The 19,532-nt window shown below is 48.6% G+C and overlaps 1 protein-coding gene across 1 annotated transcript in view; it reads right to left on the bottom strand.

The window, feature by feature from the left end:
• LOC102694156 (reelin) overlaps nt 1–19,532 on the bottom strand; it is a 168,564-nt gene that overhangs the window by 120,090 nt on the left and 28,942 nt on the right. Inside the window, 1 exon segment of the mRNA XM_069192636.1 lies at nt 15,687–15,794. Within this exon segment, the coding sequence (XP_069048737.1) occupies nt 15,687–15,794 (108 nt within the window).

The raw sequence follows: 19,532 nt of genomic DNA, 5'->3' as shown, positions 1-19,532 counted from the left end.
GAGAGAGAGATGGAGGCAGTGTGGGTTAGTGGGTAGAGCTGAGGGACTGGGAGAGAGAGGCAGTGTGGGTTAGTGGGTAGAGCTGAGGGACTGGGAGAGAGAGAGGGAGGCAGTGTGGGTTAGTGGGTAGAGCTGAGGGACTGGGAGAGAGAGAGGGAGGCAGTGTGGGTTAGTGGGTAGAGCTGAGGGACTGGGAGAGAGAGATGGAGGCAGTGTGGGTTAGTGGTCAGAGCTGAGGGACTGGGAGAGAGAGAGAGGGAGGCAGTGTGGGTTAGTGGGTAGAGCTGAGGGACTGGGAGAGAGAGAGAGGGAGGCAGTGTGGGTTAGTGGGTAGAGCTGAGGGACTGGGAGAGAGAGAGGGAGGTAGTGTGGGTTAGTGGGTAGAGCTGAGGGACTGGGAGAGAGAGATGGAGGCAGTGTGGGTTAGTGGTCAGAGCTGAGGGACTGGGAGAGAGAGAGGGAGGCAGTGTGGGTTAGTGGGTAGAGCTGAGGGACTGGGAGAGAGAGAGGGAGGCAGTGTGGGTTAGTGGGTAGAGCTGAGGGACTGGGAGAGAGAGATGGAGGCAGTGTGGGTTAGTGGGTAGAGCTGAGGGACTGGGAGAGAGAGATGGGGGCAGTGTGGGTTAGTGGGTAGAGCTGAGGGACTGGGAGAGAGAGATGGAGGCAGTGTGGGTTAGTGGGTAGAGCTGAGGGACTGGGAGAGAGAGATGGAGGCAGTGTGGGTTAGTGGGCAGAGCTGAGGGACTGGGAGAGAGAGAGAGGGAGGCAGTGTGGGTTAGTGGGTAGAGCTGAGGGACTGGGAGAGAGAGAGAGGGAGGCAGTGTGGGTTAGTGGGTAGAGCTGAGAAAGAGGCAGTGTGGACTTGTAGTCAGGGTTTTAGACACGCAAACAGAGGAAGAAAGGATTTAGTGAAGATTACAGGTATGTATGGTAACATACTGTAGCATTACATTAAGATAATGTTTTTTCCATCCATCTCTACCTATGACAAGTTTAATGATTTAAAAAAAAGCACAGTCTCAGAAAATCAACACACTTAGCACATTTTAATTTTATTTCTCTAGGTTTCATTTGGTAAATTGGGCATAGTTAAATTATTCAATAGAATGAACCAGAAGGGTAGCTATCTTATCCACTCCTCAGACAGCCCATGTGTGAAGGTATCAAGTGCTTTATTTATTTAAAGTTGAATAATGTAGACATCTTTACTATTTCGAGCTCACCATAATCCAGTCAGTTACACCGAGTGTCTGTGCGCGTCTTCATGTGCCTGTATTAATCCAGTCTAACCTCTGGGTGCTCAGTGTGCATGCAGCACGCGAGCTGTGTGCTCAGGCAGCTGTCAGCAGTGTGTTGGGGAGCAGTGTGATCAGAGAGCTGCTGTGTGTTTGAAGTCTCCCTGGGACTGACAGCACCCCCTCCCTCACCCCCCCGAGAGCATCCCCCCACACTTTCTCTCTCTCTTTCCATTTTCCTCTCTCGCCACGTCCTTCTCTGCCTCTGCCTCGCTCTCCCACTTGTTTTCTCTCTCTTCTTCTCCCTTTCTGTTCCTCCATTCCAGCTCTCCCTCTCTCCCTTCTCTTTCTTTCCTGCACCCTCTCCTGTGCTGTCCTCCTCCTCTCTCGCCCTGACTCGGGCAGGAGAGGATCACGAGACAGAGCAGCACACAGACTAGGACATGGCCACTGCTGGCTCCTCTCTGAGCAGCCCTCTCTCGACCACCAGAGCCCCCTGCAACTAACAGCTCACATGTGCCGACCTCAGCTGTGGTTCCCCCTCGCTAGTGCTTCAAGACCCTCAGCCTCCGACCCCTGCTCGCTTTCCAGCACCAGGCATTGAGAGCACACATGCTGAACAACGAAAAGAGATATTCGAACAGATTCCGAAATAAACACACGACCAGCAGCGCAAGGGGATCGTTTGCCAGGCTGCATTTTCAGATGCAGCAGCACCCGTTACACACCCTCGCTTGGAAAAATGCAGATCTCACTGCACCTCGTTCACTTGGAGGTGCACTTCAAATTGAGAACGGGAAACACTTCTTTACTCAAAGGGTTGTGGGAGGGTGGAACGACCCAGCCAGCTGTGTTGTTGAAGCCGATATACTGGCTTCTTCCAACCACGAAGGATGAGATGATGGGTGAGATTCCTGGATCAGTTAACCCTTTCCTAACATGCTCTTTCTTTCGCTCCTATCTGCCTTTTCAGCGTCTCCCCATTCCTTCATTTCTGTCCATGCAGGGCACTCTCCTTGGTCTCCCCTCTTCTCCTCCCATCTTTCATTTTACGTCTCTTTCTCTCCCTCCTCCCTATCCCTCTCTTCTTGCTCTTTTCCCTGCTGCTTCCCCTCTATTCCCCCAACCATCTCTTCTGCTCCACGGTCTCTTATTTGCTTTGTCCCACCTCTCTCTGCTCTCTCAGTCAGGGGGCAGTGCTGTGTGTCTAATCTCCAGCAGGCTGGGAAAGGCTGTAATAACTCTCCATAATACCAGTCCTCCGCGTTTCTCCCTGTGTCCTATTTACGCCCCATGAAAACACAGCAATTTAGCTGTAGCCCAATTCATCACACCACAGTCGCGAAGAGGCGGTCGGCCTCCATCTGAGCTGTGGTTGTGCAAGTCACAGTGATTGCAGGCTGAGTGCGTGGTGATGGAGAGCAAAGCTAGGGTCCTGACCTCACCTTTACAGAACAAACCCTCCATTGTGGGCCCACAGCTGCTACACACCCCACACCCAACTGGCTGAGAAATTGTCCCTAATCCTTAATTTCCTGTTGGGCGCGAGAGAAACAGCAGAACCCCACCCGCCTGCAATACAGGGCTAATAATGGGAGCAGGACTGTTCGATGTGACAAAACCATGAGCTTGTAATGCAAAACCCTGCAGCAAACAGGCTGGAAAATCAAAGCTTATGCCTTCTTATTCCTGGCCATTCGTATTCTGTTTTGCCTGCACGTTTTTAACTTTGTGTAATTTGTCATGATCTTATCAATGATGCACTTTTAGGATTTGGTTTTCTATGGTACTACTATTCTCTCATTGCAGGGCAGTACTTCTCCTTAAGTGACGCAGCCTATTGAAATCAACATAGGCTGTGGGCCTGGTACATCAGTCAGTTGTCTCTGTTTGGCAAATTACTGGGTTAGTGAGGTACCTACGAAAGCAGGGGTGATGAAAAATAGGACCACGATTTTCTGCTTGTAGGAGAGAAAGCAAACTCTGCTCAAGAGTCAGGAAATGAGAAGAACACTGAGGCAAGTGGTCAAAATCTTCAAACGCACTGACAAAGTCAACTCAGCGGGCTCAACAGTGATACATGAACCACAGGAAACAAGTGGTAACTACAAGGAAGTGCATTTCTATACACAAAGGGTTGTGGGGGTCTGGAACGAGTCACTCAGCCGGGTTGTTGATACCGGAACTCTGGCTGCTTTCAAGAGATGGCAGGACGAGATCCTCAGATCACCTAACTACTATCAGACAGCCACAAGGCTTGATGGACCAATCGACCTCCTACTGTTTGTTAACTTCTCGGATGTAAACGGTAATAAGGATCTTTCATTAAAGGGGTGCAAGGCAACAGGCAATACCTGTACCCCCAGTACAGCCCACTGAGAACAGGCGAGGAACAAGGAGAGGCACCCGATCAGGAAGAAACTCCCCGAGCTGAGGATCCCTCTGTCTCTTTCCCAGCGTAGGTGGCGTGGAGCGCAGGGCACTGTGTCAGCCAGAGTACCGTCTCCCTCATCTGCCCCCGAACTCTTTCTTCCCTGCCTCCCTTCACTGTCAGCGTCTTGCTTCCTCCTTCTCTCTACCCCCCTTTCTCCCTCCCTGTGTGCGGAAAACAAAGCCCGCAGTGTGCTTTCATTTGCTGGAACCTTTGAATTTATTATTCACCTCGATCATCAATAATGTCCCGACATGTTATTCTATAACCCACAGGACTCAGCGTTTCATTGACAGGACGTTATTTGTCAGGATGCGCAGCAGCCACACAGAGAGACGGCAGAGCTGGGGCTCTCCGCACCCCGACCGTGGGTTCAGAGCCCCAGAGTTACAGCCCACCGCGTATTAGGAAGCATAATCATTTAGGGAGGTAAATAATAATTGAGTGGTCCATGGGGGCGCAGTAAAGAGGCCTTAGGGAACCAGTTTTTGAAATGTACAGATTGGACTGCTGAACACGACCAAAGCCCCATCGAATCCAGCTCAGTCCAGTTAAAGACATTTCTTTCCAACCACAGACAATTTTCACAATCATCAGGTCTTTCGTTTGGGGGATAACAGAAGGAAGCAATAGTTACTTTAAAACTATGCAAGGTTATGTCTGCGTAAATAGTAAAATACCATTCTGACTAATTCAAGTGGATTTTGAGCTCCAGTGACACTGAAGTTTCAGGTAGCTGTTGTACTGCGACTGGGGACGGGGCAGGGTGAGGAATATATTTGTCCTATAATTTAGGATCGAGTTATAAGTAAAGATAACAAACATGGCTCAGGGGTGATTTGTATTTACTTCAAGTGTTGTTACTGCCTTAGACTGGGGAAATGGTTGTTATTAGCCCTAATAACAGTCTAGACCAGACCACACACGTTTAAAGCTAACCCAATTCTTACCACAAACCATCTTTAGAACGGTAGTTAAAATGTAATAGAAGTGAAGTCAGTTTTGATTGAAGTCAGTTTAATGGAATCTCTAAACAGTTACCCTACCCCAAGCCAAACTCAAGTCCTTACTGCAGTCTGAGTGCTGCATGAATTCTAGCTTTAATTCCAGTAAAGCTCTTATGAAAACGGAGACAAATATTAAACCCTAAACCCGTCAGGATCTAACTGATGCTAATTTCATTCAGCTCTCGAATGCAGCATTGCTGTGTAACCCTTCCGGTACTTACCAAGTCGATTTCTATACCGCAGCAAGTAAATCGTACTGCACCGTCCAACTGTTTAATGCAAATTTCCCACACTGTTTAATAATTTACTACACTAATTACACCTTGTCATCTCTACTGTACTCACCAGTAATCTCCTGTAATTAAACTGTGTACATGCACTGTGCAAACCCATTTACCACATGGTGTAAACTAAGTGCTTGTACTATGCTGTGTAAACCCTTGTAATTGTACTATGTAAACAATATTCCTAAGGCACAGTGGTTAGAATTGTTGCCTCACAGCAGTGTAGCCCTGGGTTCAGTTCCCGATCTGTGTGGAGTTTGTAAGTTCCCCCCATGTTGTCGTGAGTTTCCTCTGGGTGCTCCAGTTTCCTCCCACAGTTCAAAGACAAGCTGGTAGGTTAATTGACCACTGGGAAATCTGGCCCTGTGTGTTTGTGTCTGTATGTGTCCTGGGGTGGGCTGGCGTCCCATCCAGGGTGTATCCTGTCCTGTGCCCATTGCTTGCTGGGATAGGCTCATGCTGCACTGCCACCCTAAACTGGATAAAGTGGCTAGAAAACTGATAGAGGGATATTTGTAAACTCCTATACTGCACTTCAGACCTGCACCATATAAACCTCTTTATTTCACCAAGTAATTGTCGTGTATGAACTGTACTGCAGTGTAATTCTACTATACAAACGTTTCCTGCTCTGTGTAATCTCCTGTACCGCAGTACTGCTCTGCTGTCTTAATTCTGACTCATTAAATTCCACTTACTTCACTGGTAGTATCAGAGATTAACGCCTTCTAATGTACCTTCTGTAAAGGCATCAGCTAGTGATAGCAATCACAATGAAAATAATATTAAAGCACACTGCAAAAAAAAACTGAGACAGCTTCCAGAACCATGACAGACCAAAGTTTTGAGTTTTGCTATGAGTGCACAAATTCATCAATTTTCTGCAGAAAACACACATACCATCTACAACAGGATTAAAATAAACCTGCAAATAAAAAGCACACAGACGCTCAAAAAGGAATAGCTTAAATTCCCCAGTGGTGGAGTAAGTCAGATCTCCTGTTGCATTCTGGCAGCTCCTCACTGACTGCACATCCCCTTCCTGTACATGCATGCAGAGCCAAGGAAGAGGCTGCTGTATTACAGTTCTCTGCTACACTTTTCAGTTCAGTATATACTTGCGCACTCCAGATGACATTCATTATATGTAAGAAACTACAGTAAAACCAGAAAGGGGTTTATTTTAAATTGTACTTTATACCACAGTAATTGCAATAAAAAACAGTTGCACAATCTATTTTCAAACACTTGATTACACTTTAGCTCAGTTGTACAAATGGAGCTGTACTAGAACAATTCTGGTCACAGTTTATACAGCTGACCTTGGTGCATGTAATAGATTTTAACATTAATGTAACAGTAATTAGGGCAATCAGGTGCCAAAGTAGGTAGTGTTGTTGCTCTGGGTTTGAATTGGCTCTGTGTGGCTGGAGCTTGCACAATCTCTGCATGTTAACATGGGCTTTACGCGCAGTGCAAAGACATGCTGTTCACGTTAATTAGCATCATTAATCTGAGATTATCTGTCTTCACAGCCCACCCAACCGGAACCACAGAGCATCACAGTCACAGTCCCCCCTCTGAACCACAGAGCATCACAGTCACAGTCCCCCCTCTGAACCACAGAGCATCACAGTCACAGTCCCCCCCCCCCGAACCACAGAGCATCACAGTCACACACCCCATCTGAACCACAGAGTATCACAGTCACAGTCCCCCCTCTGAACCACAGAGCTTCACAGTCACAGCACCCCCTCTGAACCACAGAGCTTCACAGTCACAGTCCCCCCTCTGAACCACAGAGCATCACAGTCACAGTCCCCCCTCTGAACCACAGAGCTTCACAGTCACAGCACCCCCTCTGAACCACAGAGCATCACAGTCACAGTCCCCCCTCTGAACCACAGAGCTTCACAGTCACAGTCCCCCACTCTGAACCACAGAGCATCACAGTCACACACCCCCTCTGAACCACAGAGCATCACAGTCACAGTCCCCCCTCTGAACCACAGAGCTTCACAGTCACAGCACCCCCTCTGAACCACAGAGCTTCACAGTCACAGTCCCCCCTCTGAACCACAGAGCATCACAGTCACAGTCCCCCCTCTGAACCACAGAGCTTCACAGTCACAGCACCCCCTCTGAACCACAGAGCTTCACAGTCACAGTCCCCCCTCTGAACCACAGAGCATCACAGTCACACACCCCCTCTGAATCACAGAGCATCACAGTCACAGTCCCCCCTCTGAACCACAGAGGATCACAGTCACAGTCCCCCCTCTGAACCACAGAGGATCACAGTCACAGTCCCCCCTCTGAACCACAGAGCATCACAGTCACAGCCCCGCACTCTGAACCACAGAGCATCACAGTCACACACCCCCTCTGAACCACAGAGCATCACAGTCACAGTCCCCCCTCTGAACCACAGAGCATCACAGTCACAGCCCCCCACTCTGAGCCACAGAGCTTCACAGTTACAGTCCCCCCTCTGAACCACAGAGCTTCACAGTCACAGCCCCCCACTCTGAGCAACAGAGCTTCACAGTCACACACCCCCTCTGAACCACAGAGCATCACAGTCACAGTCCCCCCTCTGAACCACAGAGCTTCACAGTCACAGTCCACCTCTGAAACACAGAGCATCACAGTCACAGCCCCCCACTCTGAACCACAGAGCATCACAGTCACAGTCCCCCCTCTGAACCACAGAGCATCACAGTCACAGTCCCCCCTCTGAACCACAGAGCTTCACAGTCACAGTCCCCCCTCTGAACCACAGAGCATCACAGTCACAGTCCCCCTCTGAACCACAGAGCATCACATTCACAGTCCCCCTCTGAACCACAGAGCTTCACAGTCACAGTCCCCCCTCTGAACCACAGAGCTTCACAGTCACAGTCCCCCCTCTGAACCACAGAGCATCACAGTCACAGCACCCCCTCTGAACCACAGAGCTTCACACTCACACACCCCCTCTGAACCACAGAGCATCACAGTCACAGCACCCCCTCTGAACCACAGAGCATCACAGTCACAGCACCCCCTCTGAACCACAGAGCATCACAGTCACAGTCCCCCCTCTGAACCACAGAGCATCACAGTCACAGTCCCCCCTCTGAACCACAGAGCATCACAGTCACACACCCCCTCTGAACCACAGAGCATCACAGTCACAGTCCCCCCTCTGAACCACAGAGCATCACAGTCACAGCACCCCCTCTGAACCACAGAGCATCACAGTCACAGCACCCCCTCTGAACCACAGAGCATCACAGTCACAGCACCCCCTCTGAACCACAGAGCATCACAGTCACACACCCCCTCTGAACCACAGAGCATCACAGTCACAGCACCCCACTCTGAGCCACAGAGCATCACAGTCACACACCCCCTCTGAACCACAGAGCATCACAGTCACAGTCCCCCCTCTGAACCACAGAGCATCACAGTCACAGCCCCGCACTCTGAACCACAGAGCATCACAGTCACAGCACCCCCTCTGAACCACAGAGCTTCACAGTCACAGTCCACCTCTGAACCACAGAGCTTCACAGTCACAGCACCCCCTCTGAACCACAGAGCATCACAGTCACACACCCCCTCTGAACCACAGAGCATCACAGTCACACACCCCCTCTGAACCACAGAGCATCACAGTCACACACCCCCTCTGAACCACAGAGCATCACAGTCACAGCACCCCCTCTGAACCACAGAGCATCACAGTCACAGCACCCCCTCTGAACCACAGAGCATCACAGTCACAGCCCCCCACTCTGAGCCACAGAGCATCAGTCACACACCCCCTCTGAACCACAGAGCATCACAGTCACAGTCCCCCTCTGAACCACAGAGCTTCACACTCACACACCCCCTCTGAACCACAGAGCATCACAGTCACACACCCCCTCTGAACCACAGAGCATCACAGTCACAGCACCCCCTCTGAACCACAGAGCATCACAGTCACAGCACCCCACTCTGAGCCACAGAGCATCACAGTCACACACCCCCTCTGAACCACAGAGCATCACAGTCACAGTCCCCCCTCTGAACCACAGAGCATCACAGTCACAGCCCCGCACTCTGAACCACAGAGCATCACAGTCACAGCACCCCCTCTGAACCACAGAGCTTCACAGTCACAGTCCACCTCTGAACCACAGAGCTTCACAGTCACAGCACCCCCTCTGAACCACAGAGCATCACAGTCACACACCCCCTCTGAACCACAGAGCATCACAGTCACACACCCCCTCTGAACCACAGAGCATCACAGTCACACACCCCCTCTGAACCACAGAGCATCACAGTCACACACCCCCTCTGAACCACAGAGCATCACAGTCACACATCCCCTCTGAACCACAGAGCATCACAGTCACAGTCCCCCCTCTGAACCACAGAGCATCACAGTCACACACCCCCTCTGAACCACAGAACATCACAGTCACAGTCCACCTCTGAACCACAGAGCATCACAGTCACAGCCCCCCACTCTGAGCCACAGAGCATCAGTCACACACCCCCTCTGAACCACAGAGCATCACAGTCACACACCCCCTCTGAACCACAGAGCATCACAGTCACAGTCCCCCCTCTGAACCACAGAGCATCACAGTCACAGCCCCGCACTCTGAACCACAGAGCATCACAGTCACACGCCCCCTCGGCCTCTCTCTCCTCTGACCAGCAGCCCCGATGACGGACAAGCGGCGTGCAGCTGGCAGGCCCCGGGCCCGTGTCCAGCGGCTCACAGCTCTCACCACCCCAGCCGCCCGCCGCAGGCACTGCGGTCACTCCCACCCCGACTGCTGGCAGCCTCCACACTGCAGAGCCTGGCGAGGCCCTCTGGAGAGCCACCCTGCTCGCCCCTGTCATCGGCACCCCAGGGCGAAAGTACGAGGTAAGAGGAAAAGATCGACCCGAAGGTGAGAAATCTTTTTTTGGGGGTATTTTTGAAGTATTTTTTTCCACTCCGACATCTTTGTTTTGCAAACAGATGAATGAAGAGTCAGATCTGTAGTGCTTCTGTGAATTGCATATACAGATGTAATTATATGTAATTATAATTACACAGTGACAACTTTCATCAGCTTTTATAACATTAATGAGCAATCTTATGCACGTTCCTGCTTCAAATGAGCTTACAATTATTCATTATGATATTTATCCATTTTAGTTTGTCTGTACAGTACTTGGGTATAACATAAGAAAATCTACAGCTGAGAAGAGGCCATTCGATCCATTTTTTATTTTTCAGTTTTAGTGGTAAATTGATCTTAAAGTTTCATCCAGCCATTTCTTGAAAGAAGCCAGGTTAGCAGCTTCAATAACACAACAGGGTAGCTTGCTCCACACTCCAGCAAACCTTTGTGGGAAGAAGTGTCTCCAGTTCTTGGTTTAATAGACACTTTCACTTTGCACTTACTGTATGTCCTCTGGTTCATGTCTCAGTGTTGATTTCACTGATGTGAAATCCACTGGGTTGACTTTGTCAGCGCATTTGTGAATCAGGCCCTCCACAGAGTCTTCTCTGTTTAAGACCAGAAAGATCCAGTTCTTTAAGGCTTTCAAAGTGGGTTTTTCCTTTAAGTCTGGGAATGTGTCTGATTGCTGTACTGTGGACTGATTCCAGAGCAGCAATATCTTTTTTTTTCTGGGAATGAGATATAAAGTCCTGCTTAGTTCGGTTCTGACCGTACAGAACTATTCAACTGCTTACACTAGGTGCATGCTTCGCTCCTCACTGAAGGAACAAATCAGAAACACTGACCGGCTGTCTGAACGTGTTCCAGGGGTCATGAGGCAATACAGGGACCCCACACAGTTAAAAACACTCAGTAGTCATATGTAATTGAAATGTAATAAAGCTCCCATTCCAGGCATTCCACAGCCTATCCATAAGTAAAGGAAAGTACATAAGCAAAACAGACCATTAGCTGCCTAAATGTATATCCAGATCATTTGTAGTTGTCGGTTTCACACTCCTTAACTGGATGCTGACTGAGAGAGAGAACTTCCAAGCTCCTTGCCTGTGGAACTGAAGTCTCCAGCTGAAAGTGCAGAACTGATTTGGGATGAGGGGTAAATGCCTATGCAAGCCACACATTTTAGTTTCTGAATTGTCTGAATTAAATTACCCACTTTTAAACATTGTACCAATCACTTGTAATTCCACATATTCACCGAGACCTCACTGAAAGGGAGCGAATACTTGTGCAAGTTGCACAGGGAAGTTCCCATACAAGGACGATAGCTCCTTGCCCTGCTGCTCCAGGAGTGAATGCTACTGGTGAGCCCCGGTCCAGATGGCAAACGAACTACCGTGCAGCCCGTGTGAAGCCCCTCAGTGCAGCCTGTATTTTCTTAAGCCTCCCGCGCTCACAGAGTCCCACAGCCCGGTAAGCCAGCCCACTCGTTTGCTAATGAGATCTTCCCACCCCACCCTTGAGCCTGAACGCAGACGGAATCCCTTTACCTCTTGGCTGCTCTTATAAGCCCCTTCATTAGCCCAAAGGAGTGGCTAATTCCACCAGAGCCTATCCTGACAGCTCCTTTCCCTCACATGGAATTTCACTGCCTCCGAGTGCTAATTACTCATTCAGACCAGATGAGCCGCTTTCTGCAGGTTTGTTTCTCACAAAGCCACCTGTCACTGCCTCCTGCCTCCCAGTCCCATCCAGAGCATATGTTCATGTCCTGTGCTTCGGGGACAGTCATCGGCTGGCTGTGATCCTTATCAGGAAGAAGCAGCTTTCCTATGCTGCATGCTATGATTTGAGTGGATAACTTCTGAAGACCAAATAAAAAGAAACAACATATTATTCTAACCGGAAGATTTATTCAGAATGCTGCTGCTCTGCTTGTTATGCACAATAAAAATTACAGCCTTTTTTCTCTTGTCTCGTGTGCATGCTTGGTGAACATGGTGTTGGTGAAGCTAGGTACAGGTACAAGTGGGATGAATGTAGCCACATCTTCCTGTCTAGAGCACAAGCTCAGCTATTCTCTCGGGATATTTGCAGGGCTTCCTAAAACCTCCTGTAACAAGGGGACGTTGACCTTGACATGAGGTCTGCATCACGGCATCATGGAGGTGACTTCATACTGAATGAGATACCCACTACTGTAAATAAGCAAAGACATTCAGACCTCAGATGTGCAGAATGGATCAGAATGAGCAGTTTGAATAAGCAAGGTTGAAGAGCACGTTAGTCCTCATGAGTATAGTTTCATTCTACATAAAGTGCTGGCAGACTTGTAAGTCAACATATTCAATGAGACATCCCTGAAAGGGAGTGAAACCTTGTGCAAGTTTCCTTAACCCCTGTCCACAGGTTCGAGCCTGGGTCCAGCTGTCTAACCAGCCTAACCCACTGTGACTGGCACTCCTGTAGTGGAGGTATACAATTGTGTGAGCCCTGCCAAGACTAGGGCGAGGATTAGCTGGTCAAAGCCTTCTCCCGGCTCTCAGCAGCAGAGCACCGATCCTGCAGCACGTGTTAGAAGACGAAGGTGGGCAGGTCAGAAGCATCTGCCCATGCTTCCTCACTATCCAGAAAAAAAAAAGAAGAAGCACGCAATGTTCACAAAATGCTGGTTGTGCCCCATTTCTGATAATAGTAAATGAGATTCCTTTCAGGTACACAAATAAAAATTATACCCCGAGGAAGGAGTGTTTATGTAAATAATTCAGTAGTAGGCTCATGGCTTGCCTCTAATTCCACACAGTGCTCTGCGATCCCTTGCTGGAGGCACAGGCAGATGAACTGACTACAGTACATCGTTTTCCCGCCAGTGGATTCCCTGCTCCGCTTCGGGGCGCCCAGGCAAGACTCCGACGTCAAGAGATTCCTGTTGTCCCCACTGCTCCACACAGCCAAGCCCTGACACACCAGCTCGGCATCTGCTCACCAGATGTTCTCCCTAACTCACACCAAGCTATTCCAGATGTCGACATCTGGATCTCTGGCCAACTGCGGCAACAGCTCGTCTGAGTGATGCCACCAGGAAGGTGCCAGCGCCAATGTGAGAGGAATGTCATTCTCTGCCAGAGACTAGTGTGCGATTACTTTCGTCCACGTGGAATACTGTGTCATTTTCGACATTGCACTTTTATTAGCAGACAAGAATAGGTTAGTAAGCAAACTTAGTTTGTTTGAAGCGTGTAGAGAAAAAGAAGTAAAATGCAGGGCTCCATTACGGAGTGAGTGGAAGGTCACATCTTCACCCATTATAACATGAATTAACTCTTCTCCCCTTCGGTTCATGCCTACTATGACTGAGAAATTTTATTTTATAGGGAGATTATATTCCTTTTTAGCAACACAAATTCCAAAAGATGACAACTGGAAACAGAAAGAGCTATATCTGCATTACGGTCAAAGGGGAGCTTCAGAGAGATCTCCTCAGTGGGGCCAGTAAATTACTTCAGGCCAGGAACTCTCTTGTTGCACTGCAGAGAGCAAGTCAGTGGGGGAGGAATTTGAGTGTTGCGCGTGAGCAGAGAAGGACTGCGAGACATTGTGTGTTTCCGGCGATGAGCACAGCGGGGTATGCACTGGCACACTCACAGTAGGCTGGCCGGTTTTGTCAACAGCCTCCGTCGAACAGGAACAGTTACGGGCTCAAGACTCTGCTCATGAAGATCTTATGATGAAAGAGCTATAAACAGGTTATAATGGGGCAAAGTAAGCAAACAGCTTTGGGAAAAAGCTTAGGAAAGCTGTTAATCTGAGAGCCAATACAAGGGAAAAGAACTGGAGAACTGAAACAGAGATAATCCCTATTCAGCCTCGTCCACACCTATCCAGCTTGCTCTATCCCTGTCCAGGCCAGTCCAGCTTGCTCCAGACCAGTCCAGCCCTGTCCAGACCAGTCCAGCTTGCTCCAGCGCTGTCCAGACCAGTCCAGCTTGCTCCAGCCCTGTCCAGCTTGCTCCAGCCCTGTCCAGACCAGTCCAGCTTGCTCCAGACCAGTCCAGCCCTGTCCAGCTTGCTCCAACCCTGTCCAGCCCTGTCCAGCTTGCTCCAGACCGGTCCAGCCCTGTCCAGCTTGCTCCAACCCTGTCAAACTCACTCCAGCTCTGTCCAGACCAGTCTAGTCTATCTAGCCCGGTCCAGCTCACTCCAGCTCTGTCCAGACTGGTCCACCTTACTCCAGCTCTGTGCAGACCAGTCTAGCCTGTCCAGACCGGTCCAGCTCTATCCAGACCGGTCCACCTTACTCCAGCCCTGTCCAGCTCTGTCCACCTTACTCCAGCTCTGTCTAGCCTGGTCCAGCTCACTCCAGCCCTGCCCAGACTGGTCCAAACTATCCAGACCACAGTGTGTCACTCAGAAGGGCAATTTTCAATGTAATAATACCTGTATCTAAAAATTAATCTTATTCTCTCATTCTTGAATAGTTAACATATTCTGTCAATTAAAAAGTAACATTTCTTAACCCAGAAACAGCCCATCACTTATGTGTTGTTTGCTATTTGTGAGCAATGGCTTGGAATCATCACAACCCGCCAAGTGTCTAAAAGTCATCGGTCTGGGTTGGACATAAGTGGCCTTATCAATCTTCTCAAGCACAAATAAAATTTCTTATCTGCTGTTTTTCATAATTTCTTACAATTCTTATCTGTGGTTTGTAAGTGTTTTTTATTCCACCTGAATATGTTTTTCTAATAATTAGATTGCAAAAAAATTCAGAAAGTCAGGGCTCTTGCTGAATAGCCTCAGGCTGTAACAGTAACTGCCTCTCCTGAGATACGCAGAAATGAAACACGACTGTGAGGCTGCTGGAGAATCTGGGGGGAAAGGCAGAGCAGTGCTGCAGTAAAGAGTCTGGAGTCGTCTGCTCCCCAAGTCCGGACAGACCCACTCACACCCATGGTTTGTTTGCTTTGTCTGTTTATCAAGCTGAAGGGGATAATTTGGAAGCTTATTTATATCGCATGAGGCGTGAGCCTTGCCTTGCCAGTCTCTGATGCTCTTAATGCTGTACCTCCCCTGTCTGTTACTGTCTAATTGTACCGTGCTCTACTGCACTGCACTGTATCTCATTTCTGGTGCTGTATACCACATTAGCTTTATATTTATTACAGACCTCATTCATTTGGTCTGTCTAAAGTTTCTATATTTATGTTTCTATATCTAAGGAGACCAAAACCTCACACAATGTCAGCTTCTTTGAGAACCTTAAACACTACACACACCTCAACACTGACACTGAGACACTCCACTCTCACTCCTAATACTGACACTGAGACACTCCACTCTCACTCCTAATACTGACACTGAGACACTCCACTCTCACTCCTAATACTGACACTGAGACACTCCACTCTCACTCCTAATACTGACACTGAGACACTCCACTCTCACTCCTAATACTGACACTGAGACACTCCACTCTCACTCCTAATACTGACACCGAGACACCCCACTCTCACTCCTAATACTGACACTGAGACACTCCTCTCTCACTCTTAATACTGACACTGAGACACTCCACTTTCACTCCTAATACTGACACTGAGACACCCCACTCTCACTCCTAATACTGACACCGAGACACCCCACTCTCACTCCTAATACTGACACTGAGACACTCCTCTCTCACTCTTAATACTGACACTGAGACACTCCACTCTCACTCCTAATACTGACACCGAGACACCCCACTCTTACACCTCTGTAAGGAGATGATGATCAGTGATGCCAGTGGGACTTACCGAATCCAAAGGCTGCTGGGGCGGGAATGGGAGCTGACTGGAGAGTGTTGGAGGTGTAGAGTCCCGTGACCAGCAGGCCATCGAAGTAGGTGCTGGTGGAGATCGTTACTGTAGGGAGGAAAAAGAACAGTCAGACTGAGTGCGCACAGCACAGAGCGCAAAAACCGCACAGATGCGACTGGCGAGATAACCCGTACAGGTGGCCACACTCCTGCACAGGCACAACTGCTGTCTGCGTGACCTCACATCGAGAAGGGCCTTGGTTAACAAGCTGCCTCTTCCCAACCTGCAGCTAACGAGCAGAGAGTGCAGATGCTAAGGCGGCAGCATGGCACTTTCATTAAACAACAGCAGCGCAACGCCACTTCCAGTGGGACTTGCCGCCAGCTGTGGGAACAGATGTTTGGCGGTATCGGGGTTGGAAGTGGAGAGAGGTAGAGAGGTATTGTTTGGGTATGCTGTGCCAGAGAACAGACCTGTCTGTCAAGAGGTGAGTGAGGCATACTTCCAGAGAAGTTTATTAGCATACAGCTGGAAATGATTCAAAACCAAGATGCATCAACTGCACTACAAATACAGTACAATACCTATCTCTCACTGTAAGAGTTAAGGGATTCACTGCATGTAGGTAAAGCACAAGCCTGTGAAATGGGGGTAACTAGTCTATAAGCTTACTCATGTTGAAGAACTGTGTTCATAATGAGCATCACTGCACGTGTGCTGCAAAACTGGAAATGCAGTTCGGCATCCCACAGATACTTTTATCTGTACACCACAAGTCAAACACTAGATCAAATAAAACCTTCAACCAGAATTTCACCTGCTTGATTTCAGGGTTGTCTTTGCATGGCACTGTATCAGTGCAAAGACAGAGGCGCAGCTTCAGTTTTTGTTACTAGAGCAGCATTTTGCCTAGGGCTCTTCTTTAGGGTTAACGTGCAGTGAATATTTTGCGCTCACCTTTAAAACAAAATCACATTTTACTGATTGAATCATAATTTTGCCTGACGCGCTCATTAAACCTCTGGATTTTTATGCAAATGGCATTGCAAACCCCCCTTGCCTCCCCTTCAGCTGTAATGGATTTGTTAACCCCAGAGACAATGTATCTGCACCAAACCTGAAGCACCATTACCTCCTCTATTGAAAGATTACATCACAGAGGCGTGTTGTCAGAGCAGAATTTCAATGTAGTCAGAGAACAGACTATGTTCCTGGGCCTTGAGGAAAAACCACACAAGGTGAATTAAAATTCAGCCATGCTGAAGCTTATAAAAAAGGAGCCACTGCTGACAGAGCCTCTGATGGGCTGTATGGACAACAAGCAGGAAATGATGTCCTATATCAGTTTTAGTTTCTCATCCACGCCTTTCCTCCTGCATATAAACCTGTAAGATTTAGGTAAAGCCCAGTAGCCAGTGTCCATGGGGTTCAGCACTGGACAAGAACGGGTCAGAGGAAAGTTAAAAGCACACGAAAAGAGGTTGCTAGTGCCAAAAAATGGAGCATTATGCTTGTTTTCTCTCTTCATCCAAAATTCTGGATTTGAAATAAAGAAACTGTGGGGAGGTTTTCTGAGGCTGGAAAAGTTACTGGAAAAGTGCTGAAGTTGCACCGTGTCATTGAGACCATTACATGCTGGAATGCAGATGGAAAAGTAAAAGGTTCCCATTACAATGGAGCAGTTTTATGAAATTGCACGTGCAATTTTGAATTAAATTACTATTATAACTCTTTCTAACTCCCCCACTTTGTCAAGAGCAAAAAACGGAAAGAATGCATGTGTCCTGGAAGGATGAGAAGTAAAATCTGGTCAAAAGGCTCTTAGGCCAGTGTTTCATTTTTGGGTTTGGTTTGTTATTCTTCATGGTGGTGTATGAGGCTGCTGTGGCTCAGACTCTGGAAAGCTGGGTGGGGAATCCTTAGACTGGTGGCGCTGGCAGTTGTTGTGGTAAAACCCTAAATTGCCTGTCTGTCTATGTGCACAGTTGTGGTCCGTGGACCAGCAGGGTGGGTGTGTGTGTGTGTGTCATTGTGTTCTGAGCTCCAGCAGTCTGTGTGTATCAGTGTGCTTATATGATTGTGCTCTGAGCTCCAGCAGTCTGTGTGTATCAGTGTGTTTATATCATTGTGCTCTGAGCTCCAGCAGTCTGTGTGTATCCATGTGTGTACTGTATATGATTGTGCTCTGAGCTCCAGCAGTCTGTGTGTATCAGTGTGTTTATATGATTGTGCCCTGAGCTCCAGCAGTCTGTGTGTATCAGTGTGTTTATATGATTGTGCCCTGAGCTCCAGCAGTCTGTGTGTATCAGTGTGTGTATATATGATTGTGCTCTGAGCTCCAGAAGTCTGTGTGTATCACGGTGTGTTTACAGGATTGTGTTCTGAGCTCAAGCAGGTTGTGTGTGGGTGTATATGCATGATTGTATTTTGAACTCCAGCAGCCTGTGTGTGTGCATGATTGCATTCTCAGCTCTAGAACACTGTGGATGAGTGTGTTTACAGGGTTGAGTTCTGAGTGCCAGCAGTCTGTGTGCGTGGACACAAAGCAACCATCAGCAGCATGTGTGTGTGAGAGAGTGTGTGCTGTCTGTCTATACTGCCTGTAATATTATCTTTCTCCATAAACCACATGGCACATGCACCCTCAGTGAGCTCACAGTCCTGTTTGCTTAAAGGAGTTTGAACACACTGCTTTAATAATTCATCATGTCTCTTTCAGCTGAAAATGAAAATGGAATCTGTGCTCTGTCTTTTCATGTTTATTCTCAAAAACTATTCCTGCTCTATCTATCCTTGCACAGAGCAGGCCTGGCATGCTCATATGATCATGTTAACACACACTCACACTGCCTGCAAGCATGTTAAGGCAGAAACACATACAAAATTTTCCTGATTTCACAGAATTCCCACCCGAGCTGCTCAGCACTGAAGTCACTTCCAGCCGTGAACTATTTTGAGAGAGGTGTCCTGCGGTGTTGGGGAGTTGTGGGACTCCTCTCTCCTCGCCTTCCCTTCGCCCTACTGCATTAATTTGCTCCAGTTAACAGCCCCTTCATTCTTTCACTGGGGAGCTGGAGGGGGAGGTGATGGTGTTGGTGGAGGGGGTTTAAAGAAGCAATGTGCACACACCTCCCCAGCCCTGCTTCAGTGATGCTCTTCCTCATCCTCTCCATCTCACACTCACATTCCAGATGACCTGTCTTTCTGAGGTTCCCTTGCCTCTCCCTTTAACAGCGTGTTAAAAGCTCTTCTCTCTCTCTCCCCCTCACGCTCTCTGCCTGCTCTTCTCCTCTTACTCAGCAGTACACCTGCACATCAGGGGGGGGGGACGCTCAACTCCAAACTGGGAGTGGGAAGGGTGGGGGGCGGGGGCTGGCGAGTCCACCGAGGAAACTACCTGATCAATACAAATGCAAGATCTAAATTATTCACACAGCAGCGGTGCGTTCAAGAACTGAATTTAGCTGTGCAGCTCAATAACATCACACAGCTAACGGTATTTGCACTTTACGTCCTCTTTGATCAGAAACACACCACCTCCAGGATATATAAATAATATACAGGATATTATTTTAAAATTCCCAGGAGCACCCGTCACGTTGCCTTTTTTTTTTTCAAACGAGCTCCGTTGTGTGTGTGAAAGGTAACCCACCCGAAGACACAGCAATGGCAACAGGCTGCGCTGACCACCCTCCGTAATCTAGTCAGCACATTCCCCGCTAACAACCCCGCCAGGCCTCATTATAATCCTCCCAGTCTCTCATACCCCTGACCCTCCCCCCCCCACCCAATTGGAGAAAAGGTGGGTTATAAAGCTCCAGCACTCTGCTCTTCAACCCCAAC

This window comes from Lepisosteus oculatus, chromosome 7 (genome assembly GCF_040954835.1).
Source record: "Lepisosteus oculatus isolate fLepOcu1 chromosome 7, fLepOcu1.hap2, whole genome shotgun sequence".
NCBI classification, from domain to species: Eukaryota; Metazoa; Chordata; class Actinopteri; order Semionotiformes; family Lepisosteidae; genus Lepisosteus; species Lepisosteus oculatus.
The sequence above is the reverse complement of the archived record's forward strand: the minus strand, read 5'-3'. Positions and strand labels throughout refer to the sequence as shown.